The sequence below is a fragment of the Oncorhynchus clarkii genome, chromosome 23 (genome assembly GCF_045791955.1).
Source record: "Oncorhynchus clarkii lewisi isolate Uvic-CL-2024 chromosome 23, UVic_Ocla_1.0, whole genome shotgun sequence".
NCBI lineage: Eukaryota > Metazoa > Chordata > Actinopteri > Salmoniformes > Salmonidae > Oncorhynchus > Oncorhynchus clarkii.
Window position 1 is genome coordinate 23,950,831 of NC_092169.1, and position 13,583 is coordinate 23,964,413.

The 13,583-nt window shown below is 43.4% G+C and overlaps 1 protein-coding gene across 6 annotated transcripts in view; it reads left to right on the forward strand.

The window, feature by feature from the left end:
- The window catches only part of LOC139381704 (zinc finger, AN1-type domain 4), a 34,008-nt gene extending 20,625 nt beyond the window's left edge, over window positions 1–13,383 (forward strand). For 5 of the 6 annotated variants that reach the window (XM_071125426.1, XM_071125427.1, XM_071125425.1 and 2 more), the window contains 4 exons: window positions 196–1,425; window positions 2,141–2,192; window positions 8,865–8,982; window positions 10,724–13,383. In XM_071125426.1, the coding sequence (XP_070981527.1) occupies window positions 196–1,425; window positions 2,141–2,192; window positions 8,865–8,982; window positions 10,724–10,859 (1,536 nt within the window). In that variant the 3' untranslated portion in view covers window positions 10,860–13,383. Of the gene's footprint in view, window positions 1–195; window positions 1,426–2,140; window positions 2,193–8,864; window positions 8,983–9,090; window positions 9,122–10,723 lie in introns of all 6 variants that reach the window. The other variant, XM_071125429.1, reaches the window with a different exon arrangement.
- The last annotated feature ends 200 nt before the right edge of the window (window positions 13,384–13,583 follow it).

Here is a 13,583-nt window from a genome sequence, read left to right on the forward strand (position 1 = left end):
GAACAGCATCTTAAACCTAAAACTTCAAAATGCAAGCCCACTTGTGACAGCCTCAATGTGTGACTCAATGATTTACCAATAAACTTGCATCTTAACTACTCATTATCTAATCAAAATGAGTGATTCTCTTCCTCGCCTTGCTCAAATTGAAGCCCTCAAACACACTGTATGACTCTTTCTGTCTCCACCCCCCAGCCTAAGAAGTCTGCCAAGTTGGAACCTCTTCCCCCCGTCGGTCCCCGGCCCTGCAGCAGCTCTCTGGACCTCTCTGGCCCCCGACACCACCGTCTCTTCCGCGTCCTACCCGAGATCAACCAATCCCATCATTCCGCCTCACACTTACCTCCAATCAGGGACCAGGGATCCATAACTCCCTCCCCTCCCGCTGCTGCCTCCGCCTCCACCCACCTGTCAAGCAGCGGCCGAGCTCTGCCCTATTTATCTTCCTCGTCCTGTTACATGCTCCAGGAGGAGGAGCCATGGGAGTCCATCCCCAAGTTGATCAGACCCCCTCCTAAAGTGTCCCGGTTGGAGATCGGCAGCGCCAGGCTCATGAGGGACTGTGTGTACCCGCAGCTCCCTGTGCTCTCCAGCAGGGGTCAGGTTGGTGGGGCCACGGAGCTGCCTGACCCCAGAAGAGAGGCACTGGGCCTGGGGTTGCTGGACGAGGCTTTGTACGGAGGAGACCTGCTCTCAGATCCCCTCAGCCTGGATATCTCTTCCCAGCCAGAGATGGATCTGGGTGGGTTGGATGGGCTAGGAGCCCTGGGGGTTGGAGCAGAGCTCCATCTCCCTTCCACCCCCTCTCTGCTCTCCCAAGCTGTGGGGATGAACTCTTTAAACAACTGGGCAATGGGTGGTTCTGATAGGCTAGCCTGGAAAGGGGAGAGGACACCTTTACTTGGCAACACCCTTCATCATATTCCCGACTCTCCTTCCTCATCATCCTCCCCCTCAAGTAGACCAAGACTACCACAACCCTTTGAGTTTTCCGGCTCAACAACGTCACCCCTACGACCCAATCTCCACTCCTCCCACCCCACCACTTTTCTCACCCCTCCTCCTCCTGCTAGCCCCTCTCCTCCTCACGGCTCTCGTTTGCGAGGCATCAATGTGGACTCCCCAGGCAAGTGGCCGGAGATGATCAGTAAAAGCGAGGCGCGTGGCATCACCAAGCTGGCCAACCAGGCCTGTAAGGAGCCTCTCGGGTCCCTCCGCAACACAGAGCTCCTGGCCTCCCTGTCCTCCTCCAGGTCCCTAGGCAGCAGCAGGGGAGTCCTAGAACCAAGCCTGGGAATCGGGTTGGGGCTTCCCGCTGTTCGGGCCTCCGGACTTGGCACGCTAGGCTCCACGGCCCTCTCCCTCCCAGCCAACATCCAGCTACTCCAGGAGGACCTGATACGAAGAGCAGCCACCTCCTACATGGTAAGTAGTAAGTGTTAACTCGAAATGACACAACGACAAGGTTCCAGTTTAACAAAGTTTACTATACTATATGAACACACTATAAGGTAGCCATTCCACTCAAGGCTAGGTCCATCAACAACAAGACTCCCTGCGCAGGCGCACTCTTGACTGAGTGATAGCCCCGTAATAACTGAAATATATGGGATACTTAAAACATGAACTTAACAGTAAGGACAGACTATTGAGATACGACAACTCAGCTAGGATGGAAAATGGGCACTATCCACAAATGAGGACTCTATGATGAACTGCCTAAATAGGAATAAGCAACTCAAAGAAGCACAGTGATAGTCTATTTATGTTGTATTATGAGGTACTGTACTGTTGTACACTGTATAGTTTTTGCGTAGCCTGAAATCCATAACCTGTTTTTCTAACATTCCACTCCCTGTACTCTGTCATTGCCAAACAATGTTTAGCATGACCAGGAGTTTTAAGGAGTGGAACGATCACTAAACATACTGGTAACCAGACTATTTTGTGCGGTGTTGATAGAGCCCCACAGTGGAGGTGTCATAATACCCATAATACCTAGCGGTCAAACAGGGAAATGGTTCCAATTGTTTTTCCACCATTCATTTTTCCCATGGGGTATTTTAGAAACACTTAAAATAAGGGCTGTGTTTCGTGGTACTCTATTGACCTTGTCTGAAACCTCTTCTCATCGTTTCAGTCAACTAACAGCCTGGGATCAGCTGGAGGCTCCAGTTCAATAAGAAGACTAGGTGAGTGGGACAACCCTAAAAACTCAGGGACCTGGGTCTGATCAAAAGTAGTCTTGAGTAGTGAACTAGGAAATAGCTGGCCATTTCAAATGCAAGCCCCAATCACAAGTAGTGTGCTATATACTAGGGAATAGGGTGTCTTTTCAAAAGAAGAACAAGTCTTTAATGTATATATTTTTTGTCCTTTAATCCTAATAAGAATTAGAGTATGAGTCATTCTCAGATCCTCATCTCATTGAATCCAAGAGGGAATGTGATCCATTTATGACAATTCCAAATATAATCAAAATCACCCAGGGTTGGTGGTTCTATTTATACCCTGTTTATTGAGATGAATAAAGCTGCTCGTTGCTTGTGCGTTTTCCACCCAAATCTTTGTGAAAGCAACATTATTATGCTAGTAGCCTAGCACCGGGCCTGTTGTCTGCAGCATTAGGCTGCCCTGCGGATTGTTGCCTTTGTGTCTCTGGCCTGGTGATGCAGGGTGGGCAGTCACCAACACACACACACACTGTCAGAAAGAAACGGAACAGCTCTCTGACAGACCTAGGGGTAGAGGCAGACTGAGGCCGCATGGACAGACACACCACACTCACACATGAACGCATGTACACAGTAACAAAACAGCTCACTGACCTAGGGTTAGTGCCAGTAAGGGCACACACACCACACATACAGCAAGTACACACACGCGCACACACACACACACACACACACAAGGGAGTATTATGTGAAAGCAGCCAATGCATGTTATATGAGCATTGCAGCGTTGCATGGCAATGGCATTCAGTATTAATATGATACAGCTGCAGAATGAGCACCATCAACAGGAGAGGAGATTTACGTTTACACACACATACCACACAATGAGCCAAGGACAGCAGAACGTGTTTGGCTACATGCAGTCGAACTTCACTGATCACTAATCTACAATTACCTTGCATCCCAAATAACTACTCATTATGTAATCAAGATTAGCTATTATGTGTCTCGCCTTGCTCAAACTGATTCCCTTCAAACAGCTCGTCTTAGTCTGGATGGCCTTTTGAGTATGTTCTGTAGCAGTATATCAGAGCAGATTAGTGAGGAGGACACAACTCAACATCCAATCTCATGGCCCATTGCCTGGGTGGGAGGTTCTCCTGTCTGCTGTGTCACACTAACCTCCCTTTTATATCAGTCCTATTACGCCTGGCCTTCATCCCTATTATTTGTCTGTCGGTCTCTGTCTGTCGGTCTGTCTGTCTGTCGGTCTCTGTCGTTGTCTGTCTGTCTCTCGGCCGGTCTCTGCCTGTCTGCCGGCCGGTCTCTGTCTGTCAGAAACAGTAAACATTACACTCACAAAATGTCCAAAAGAATAAAGACATTACAAATATCATGATGTGCAAATAGTTGAAGTACAGAAGGGAAAATAAATATAGGTTGTATTTACAATGGTGTTTGTTCTTCACTGGTTGCACTATTCTTGTGTCTACAGGTCACAAATCTTGCTGCTGTGATGGCTGTGGTATTTCACCCAGTAGATATGGGAGTTTATCAAAATTGGATTTGTTTTCAAATTCTTTGTTGGTCTGTGTAATCTGAGGGAAATATGTGTCTCTAATATGGTCATACATTTGCCAGGAGGTTAGGAAGTGCAGCTCAGTTTCCACCTCATTTTGTGGGCACTGTGCACATAGCCTGTCTTCTCTTGAGAGGCAGGTCTGCCTTCAGCGACCTTTCTCAATAACAGGGCTATGCTCTGAGTCTGTACATAGTCAAAGATTTCCTTAATTTTGGGTCGGTCACAGTGGTCAGGTATTCTGCCGCTGTGTACTCTCTGTTTAGGGCCAAATAGCATTATGCTGTAGTTTGCTCTGTTTTTTTGTCCATCTTTCCTATGTGTCAAGTAATTATCTTTTGGTTTTCCATGATTTGGTTGGGTCTAATTGTGTTGCTGTCCTGGGGCTCTGTGGGGTCTGTTTGTGTTTGTGAAAAGAGCCCCAGGACCAGCTTGCTTAGGGGGCTCTTCTTCGCGTTCATTTTGCTATAAGCGATGGCTTTGTTATGAAAGATTTGAGAATTGCTTCCTTTTAGGTGGTTGTAGAAATTAACGTCTCTTTTCTGGATTTTGATAATTAGCAGGTATCAGACTATTTCTGCTCTATATGCATTATTTTGTGTTTTACATTGTACACGGAGTCGTCTACAGTACTACTGCCAAGAGATGAGCTACAGGAGTACCTACTAGAGGTCGACCGATTATGATTTTTCAACGCCGATAACGATTATTGGAGGACCAAAAAAAGCAGATACCGATTAATCGGCCAATTATTTTAAAAATGTATTTGTAATAATGACAATTACAACGATACTGAACGAACACTTATTTTAACTTAATATAATACATCAATAAAAATCAATTTCGCCTCAAATAAATGAAACATGTTCAATTTGGTTTAAATAATGCAAAAACAAAGTGTTGGAGAAGAAAGTAAAAGTGCAATATGTGCCATGTAAGAAAGCTAACATTTCAGTTCCTTGCTCAGAACATGGGAACATATGAAAGCTGGTGGTTCTTTTTAACATGAGTCTTCAATATTCCCAGGTAAGAAGTTTTAGGTTGTAGTTATAGGAATTATAGGACTATTTCTCTCTCTACCATTTGTATTTCATATACCTTTGACTATTGGATGTTCTTAAAGGCACTTTAGTATTGCCAGTGTAACAGTATAGCTTCCATCCCTCTACTCGCCCGTACCTGGGCTCAAACCAGGAACACAACGACAACAGCCACCCTCGAAGCAGCGTTACCCATGCAGAGCAAGGGGAACAACTACTCCAAGTCTCAGAGCGAGTGACGTTTGAAACGCTGTTAGTGCGCACCCCGCTAGCTATTTCACATTGGTTACACCAGCCTAATCTCGGGAGTTGATAGGCTTGAAGTCATAAACAGCGCTGTGCTTGCGAAGAGCTGCTGGCAAAACGCACGAAAGTGCTGTTTTAAATGAATGCTTACGAGCCTGCTGCTGCCTACCATCGCTCAGTCAGATTGTTCTATCAAATCATAGACTTAATTATAACATAATAACACACAGAAATACGAGCCTTTGGTCATTTAATATGGTCGAATCCGGAAACTATCATTTCGAAAACAAAATGTTTATTTCAGTGAAATACGGAACCATTCTGTATTTTATCTAACGGGTGGCATCCCTAAGTCTAAATTTTCCTGTTACATTGTACTTGCTTCAATGTTATGTCATAATTATGTAAAATTCTGGCAAATTAGTTTGCAATGACCCTGGCAGCCCAAACTGTTGCATATACCCTGACTGCGTGCAATGAACGCAAGAGAAGTGACACAATTTCACCTGGATTTCTTTTAGCTAAATATGCAGGTTTAAAAATCTATACTTCTGTGTATTGATTTTAAGAAAGGCATTGGTGTTTATGGTTAGGTACAGTTGTGCAATGGTTGTGCGTTTTTCGCAAATGCGCTTTTGTTAAATCATCCCCCAGCGTTGCATCAATTATATGCAACGCTAGATAAACTAGTAATATCATCAACCATGTGTAGTTATAACTAGGGATTATGATTGATTGATTGTTTTTTACAAGGTAAGTTTAATGCTAGCTATCAACTTACCTTGGCTTCTACTGCATTCGCGTAACAGGCAGGCTCCTTGTGGAGTGCAATGAGAGGCAGGTGGTTAGAGCGTTGGATTAGTTAACCGTAGGGTTGCAAGATTGAATCCCGGAGCTGACAAGGATCTGTCGTTCTGATCCTGAACGAGGCAGTTAACCCACCGTTCCTAGGCCGTCAACTGACTTGCCTCGTTAAATAAAGGTGTAAAAAACATTTTTTTAAATGGCCAAATCGGTGTCGAGAAATACCGATTTCCGATTGTTATGAAAACTTGAAATCGGCCCTAATTAATCGGCCATTCCGATTAATCGTCGACCTCTAGTACCTACCATAGGAGTCCCCTCGAAGCCTACCATTGACTATGTACATATACAACGTCCGACAGAGCTGTAGGAGTTGTGACCTGTTTTTGTTGGTTATGTTGTCGTAGTTGTCTACGGGGGCATATGGGGAGGGAATGTTGTCACCTCCAGGTATGCATTTGTCCCCCTGTGTGCTGAGGATGTCGGGTTCTTGTCCAATTCTGGCATGTAGGTCGCCACAGACTAGTACATGTCCCTGAGCCTGGAAATGGTTGATCTCCCTCTCTAGGATGGAGAACCTTTCTTCATTAAAGTATGGGGATTCTACTGGGGAGATTTAGGTAGCACATATTCATTTCTAGCCAGATGTAAAATGTTCCTGTTTTGACTAATTTAATAGAGTGGGGTTAGGTCTGCTCTATACAAAATTAGCATACCCCCTGAGTCTCTTCCCTGTTTCACACCTGGTAGATTGGTAGATGGGACTACCAGCTCTCTGCAACTTAGAGGGCAACGAGTGGGTCCGTCTCCTCTATACCATGTTTCTTGTAGGATGACAATGTCAGTATTTCCAATTTCTTTGATGAAGTCTGGGTTCCTGCTCTTTAGGCCAAAGGCAGATGACCTCAGACCTTGTATATTCCAGGATGAGAAGGCTTTTTGTTCCATAGTGTTGTTTTTGTGAGGTTTAGGCCCAGACCATCACAGTAACGTGAGTAGAGCATCTGATACATACCTCTTAGGTTGCAGGATGGGGCTTGGGTGGGTGTAATAGTGGAGGTTGGGCCTGTTGCTCTGCTCACGGCCTGAGCATACATCCTGCTGTCATGTTGAGGTCCTTGCCGCGGGGGGCAGAAGGGGCATAGGTCTGATATGGGGGGGCCTATATAGGGTGTGTTCAGAGTTTGTTTGGCTAGTGAAGCTGTGGTCTGGGTGTAGGTCCTCTTGGCGTGAGTTCTCTTGGTGCAGGTCCTTCAGGAGGGGGTCTTGCAGGTCTGGGAGGGTGTCTCGCTGGTCTGGGAGGGGTGTCCATTTCTCTGTTGCCCCTGTGTGAGATGCTGGAGATGTCCTTCCTGGCAAAAGTTTTGATTGCTGCCTTGTGGAGGTGGACCTGGTCGTAAAGGCTTCAAGTCCAGGGTGGAGTGGTGGGCCAGGTATACATTAGGTTTTGAGGCACAGTCTTACGAAATACTTGCTATATGGTAGCAGGATGAAAGTATTTTTGTGGTAACAGGGTGGAGATAACCACTTGTGCGTTGGAGAAAGTGGAAGAAGCTTTTTTTAATAGTTCCCTCGAGTGCTGTTGCCACCCTTTCCTGCTGGGCCCTTGGGTCATTTAAAAAAATGTAACTAGTCAAGTCAGTTAAGAGCACATTCTTATTTACAGTGATGGCCTACCCCGGACAACGCTGAGCCAATTGTGCTCTCCCAATCACAGATGTTTGTGATACAGCCTGGAATGAACCAGGGTCTGTAGTGAAGCCTCTAGCACTGAGATCCAGTGCCTTAGACCGCAGCGCCACTCGAGTGCCTGTGTGAATTATGATGTGGCTGGGGAGCTCCAGGGCATGCCTAGTGTTTGGGCACCAGAGTTTAGCCACTTTGTGTTTGGGAAAAAGTTTATCCTCTTGAATGTAATTGCCATTTGAGTCGATGAGGAGCACGATCTCTGGCTTTTGTGTGTGTAGGGGTGTTGTCAGGAGTGCGATTGGGGGTGCTGACAGGAGGGCTGTTGGGAGGGAGTTGGGTTGGTGGGTCCTGTGTTGTCTGTCCCATTGTGGTTCTGGTCTGAGGTGGGCTGTTCTGCTGCCTTGTCTGGGGTAGTGTCCTGCTGTCTGTCCCAGCTCAGCTTTCCTGACCTCATCCTGCAGTGCCATGTGTGCCTCTTTTTAATAATTAAGTTCTCCCACCTCAGTCCGTATAGCAGCCGGATCTCTGATGTCCATCTCCACCTTCTGCCCTCCAGGTCTTGTTGGGGGGGTGGTGTTGTGCTGGTCTGTTTTGTGAGTTTGTTCTGTCTGGATTGTGTGGACTAGCTCTCTGAGCTCCACCATGTCTCTCTCCAGCTCTGTGAACTCTCTTTTTCTGTTTCTCTGTCTGTCCATCTCTCTCTCTGTCTGCTGTTTGTCTTTCTTGCTCACTCTTGCTGTCTCTCTCCCCCCCCCCCCCCCCCTTTTTTCTCTGTCCTGTTACCCTTGCCCATGAACCTTATCTCCACGCCTTGTAAACTGAACAAGGTTGCATCCACGGGTGTGATTGTCTTGGGCAGAGAGTGACTTGTGTTGGAATAGTTATGAGCTGGAAAAGAGAACAGTTTTCACAGCTTGTGAACGAGTGTGAAATATGTGTTTGGGGGAAAAAAACTTTAACAATGTATATAATTAAATATTTCCACACGGGAACTAGGGATATCCTTCAGTTATTATTTCCATATATTTTTTTAAAACAAGTTTTAGTGTCTAAGCTACTAATAGTAGGAAAATAACAATTTCCATACGATTCCCTCACCAGACCCAATCGATACATTTATTTTAAGTCTCTTCGTTTTCATGTTGCCGTAGTAATAATTAGTTAACTAAATGTAATTTCATGTTGATACACCAGGCCTGACTGACTGCTCCTGATAGGTTTTAGTTTTATTCAGTGTTCTTGGCTTACTATATTATTTAGTTTACTCAAAGTAAACCAGAACTTCTTTCCTCAAAGTAGAACACAACTATCCTGTGTTACTATCTCTTCCAGGCACCCCGACATATCACCTGCCTCCAGTCAAGGTCCCGCTGAGCAGGAAGAAGAAGAGTTCTAAACACTGCTTCCTCTGTGGCAAGAAGACTGGTCTCGCCACCAGCTACGAGTGCAGGTACATCTCTCAATCCCTCTATCATTCTCTCCCTCCCTCCCTTCCCTCTCTCCCTCCCTCCATCACTCTCTCACACTCCATCTTCCATTCTTCCTATTTGTCAAAAAGCCTGCCCTCAACTACCAGCTAAGAATTCAAGGTAGGAAAAAACACTTCTGTGCCAGCCCTCTCCTCACCCTCTCTCGCTCTCCCACTCCCTACCAGCCTCTTTCTCCCCCCCCCCCCCCCTTACTCCCACCCTCATTACTCATTCTAATTCAATATTGTCTCTTTTATGTGTGTATCTTTACTACTGCTCGGTATGCCTAGACTATGCCAGGCGTTTTTCCTGTCCAGTAGTGCTCATGTCATCAACAGCACGATATCGCATACTCCCTCACCAGTCACCACCACAACCCCAGTATCAAGTATCACAACCTCCCGTCATTGCTTAGGGCACACAGTGTGTGGTTGTGATGCAACAGGGTGTACTGGAACTGGGTAATCTCTCGTCATAATGCTATAACCGTCTAATGTTGGATTCAAGCTGTGTTCAAAAGATTGAAGTTGTGATTGGTTAGTGCTGAGTAATCTTAACTGTGATAAGTGTTCCACTTGGTGTGTGTGTCTCAATCGTCTATCTTTAGTAGGTTTGTTGTAAAACACCAGCTAATCAACTCCAAGTTATTGTAATTTGCTAAATCCATTCCAAAGTATTCCCGCAAATAATAGAGAGCTATGTGGTTGTATACAAATGTATGCAAGGTTTGAAATTATGTTTAAGTCAAATATTATATATGTCTGGGCTTCTTGCGATCAGTTTTCAGTCTGCAAATGATTAGTAATTATGTTCCAGCCCCCTGGCCATCCGCTCAAGAAAAAATCCTCCCGCAGCTGAATCTGGTTGATCCCTGTTCTATAGTCTCTCCCTTATTTGAAAACCAATATGAGTCACAGTTAAAGCAATGTGGAGTGGGCCTTATTTTTTTAAATTGAACGTTTATTTAACTAGGCAAGTCAGTTAAGAACAAATTATTATTTACAATGACGGCCGGATGTGATGCAGCCTGGATTCAAACCAGGGACTGCAGTGACGCACTGAGATGCAGTGCCTTAGACCGCTCTACCACTCGGGAGGCCGAAGTCCAGTTTTTCTACACAAGTGGATTGCTATCTCTATTTCAGTTCCTCTGGGATAGAGAAGGGTTGGAGCTATTTAAAAAAAAGTTAGAAATAAGTATCCACAAGACTCTCTAGATAATAAGGTGTTTCAGTACTGGGCTCATAATTGACTGAATGTGTCAACTGAGTTGTAATCCATTTTGTAATTGATTGGAAATGCAGACATCAAGGTATTGATGATGTTTAGAAGGACCCTTTACCAGCCAGATTCCATATGGCCATAAAAGACATGGGTTTCTAATAATTTTGTGTCGCTCAGTTGGTAAGAGCACAGCACTAGCAAGGCTAAATTTGTGGGTTCAATTCCTGCTGTGACCTCCTAAACACCCCCAAAAAATGTAAGTATGCTGTCATTGTACTGTAATTAAAAAGGTATGCTCTCATTGTACTGTAATTAAAAAGGTATGCTCTCATTGTACTGTAATTAAAAAGGTATGCTCTCATTGTACTGTAATTAAAAAGGTATGCTCTCATTGTACTGCAATTAAAAAGGTATGCTCTCATTGTACTGTAAGTCACTTTGGATAACAGTCCGAGTGGCATATATAAATAGGGCTGTTGTGTTCCTCTGTTTTCTCAGGTGTGGTAACAACTTCTGCGCCACCCATCGCTACGCAGAGACCCACGACTGCACGTACAACTACAAGAGCGCCGGACGCCGCTTCCTCCAGGAAACTAACCCCATCGTCAACGCTCCCAAGCTGCCCAAGATCTGAGCCCCTGTCCCCCCCTCTATCCCTGCACTCCTCCTTCCTCGATTTACCTGAATGATTAAAAACAAAAAGGAAGGAAGGAAGGATCTTGATCACCATTGTGTGCTTTTTAATCACCAAGTTTGACTTAATGACATTGAAATGCCAAGTGTGAACAAAACAGAACAGAGAATATTAGCACACAAACGTTATTAGCTAGCTATCACCTCTGCTCCGGACAATGTGAACAAACTGGTGATCCACTTTCTTCGTATATTGTAACCTTGATATTTTTCCTTAGCAAAAAAGTATTGCATGTACTATACATAGATGTTTTTTTAAAGCAGAAGATGTCAGTTTATTTCATGTTTTAACGGAACAGAAGTGCACATCTCCAAGCGTAAACGTTATCCGTATTTTTAATTTTTTTGTTTTGTCAGATTTGTTTTTCTTAAAATAGGACTGCAGATCACTTTTTCATGCGACAAGTCTTTGAGAGATGCACTTTAGAATTATCATATTTATATACCAATGTTTGACTTTTTGTTTTTTTGTAGGCTCTTGCAGTTCTGTGTTTGTCGTTTTAAATAAGTGTTTTTGTTGTCTTACTGTCAATCATGTTTTTATATCCAGTACCCCTTGAATTATTCCACATTTTGTTGTTACAGCCATCTACACACAATACCCCACATTGACAAAGTGAAAACATGTTTTCAGACATTTTTGCACCTTTATTGAAAATGAAATACAAAAATATCTCATTTACTTAAGTATTCACACCCCTGAGTCAATGGATGTTTGAATCACCTTTGGCAGCGATTACAGCTGTAAGTCTCTTAAGAGCTTTGTACACCTGGATTGTACAATATTGGCGCATTATTCTTTTAAGAATTCTTCCAGCTCTGTCAAATTTGGTTGTTGATTATTGCTAGACAACCTTTTTCAGGTCTTACCATAGATGATTAAGTAGATTTAAGCCTTGTGTTTTAGGTTATTGTCCTGCTGAAGGGTGAATTAATCTCCCAGTATCTGTATGAAAGCAGACTGAACCAGGTTTTCCTCTAGGATTTTGCCTACCTTTTAGCTCAATTTAGTAAATGTTTTTATCCTGATAAACTCCCCAGGCCTTAACGATTACAAGCATACCCATAACATGATGCAACCACTTTACTTGAAAATATGGAGAGTGGTAATCAGTAATGTGTTGCATTGGATTTTCCCAAATCTAACGTTTTGTATTCGGGACAATGTTAATTGCTTTGCCAATGTGTTTTGCAGTATTACTTTAGTGTCTTGTTGCAAACAGGATGCATGTTTTGGATATTTTATTCTGTACAGGCTTCCTCCTTTTCAATTAGGTTAGTATTGTGGAGTAACTACGATGTTGTTGATACATCCTCAGATTCTCCCCCCCCCCCAATCCCCAATCACAGCCATTAAACTGTGTAACTGTTTTAAAGTAACCATTGTCCTCATGGTGAAGTCCTTTGCGGTTTCCTTCCTCTCCAGCAACTGGGTTAGGAAGAGCGCCTGTATTTTTTGGAGTGACTGGGTGTATTGATACACCATCCAACGTGTAATTTACTTCACCATGCTCAAAGGGATATTCAATGTCTTCTTTTTAAAAAAAATTTACGTATCTACATTAGCTGAAACACTCTAGGGCAGCAGTTTTCCAATATGGCTGCCTACCAGCTCCATGGGCCAAATTTAAGAGCGGTTTCACATGGCCAAAAGATATAAAGCCCAATTATGTACCAATAGGTGCCTCTTTGCCAGGCATTGGAAAAACTCCCTGGCCTTTTGTGGTTGAATCTTTGTTTGAAGGTCTCTGCTTGACTGAGGTATCATACAGATAATTGTGTGTGTGGTACAGAGATGAGGTAGTCATTCAAAAATCAGGTTAAACAATATTATTGCTCAGAGTGAATCCATGCAGTTTGTGACTTAAGCACAGTTTTACTCCTGATCTTATTTAGGCTTGCCATAACAAAGGGGTTGAATACTTAATGACTCAAGATATTTCAGCTTATAATTTTATTTGTAAACATTTCTAAAAAACATAATTCCAATTTGACATGGGGTACTGTGTGTAGGCGAGTGACAAACACATCTCAATGTAATCCATTTTAAATTCAGACTAACACAACAAAATGTGGAAAAAGTAAAGTGGTGTGACTACTTTCTGAAGGCACTATCTCCTCGCCACTTCTGGCATCAATGTTACAACGCGTCTTCTACTAAATGAACTAATACTGAACACTCCCCGTTGATGAGAAACTATAAAATTGATTACTTTCATGTTAATTCAAGATCAGCTTTGACATAAGTATGCAAATAGCATGTCAAACATGCTGTATGGTAGCAGGCGAAGGGAATATAGCATTTTGGTTTATGGTTGCCATAAAAAAAAAAAAAAAATTGTATTTTAAATTGCACAGCTGTTGAAAAAAACGTTTAGTTACTATATTGGAGGGCTGGAATAATCTAACATATGGCTGTGTTAACTTGTTTGAATGAATAGTAAAAAGTGATTACAAGAACTGGTCATTTGTCTGTGTAAAGAGCATCTGTCAAATGACTGGAATGTAAATGTCTAATGTGGATGCAGCCATTACAGGTTCAGCAGTTGTCATTGTACTTGAATGTAGTTTAAAGGTCCAATGCAGCAGTTTTCTCTATCAAATCATTTCTGGCTAAAAATTAAGTACCTTAGAGTGATTGTTTTAAATACAAATTATCAAAGAG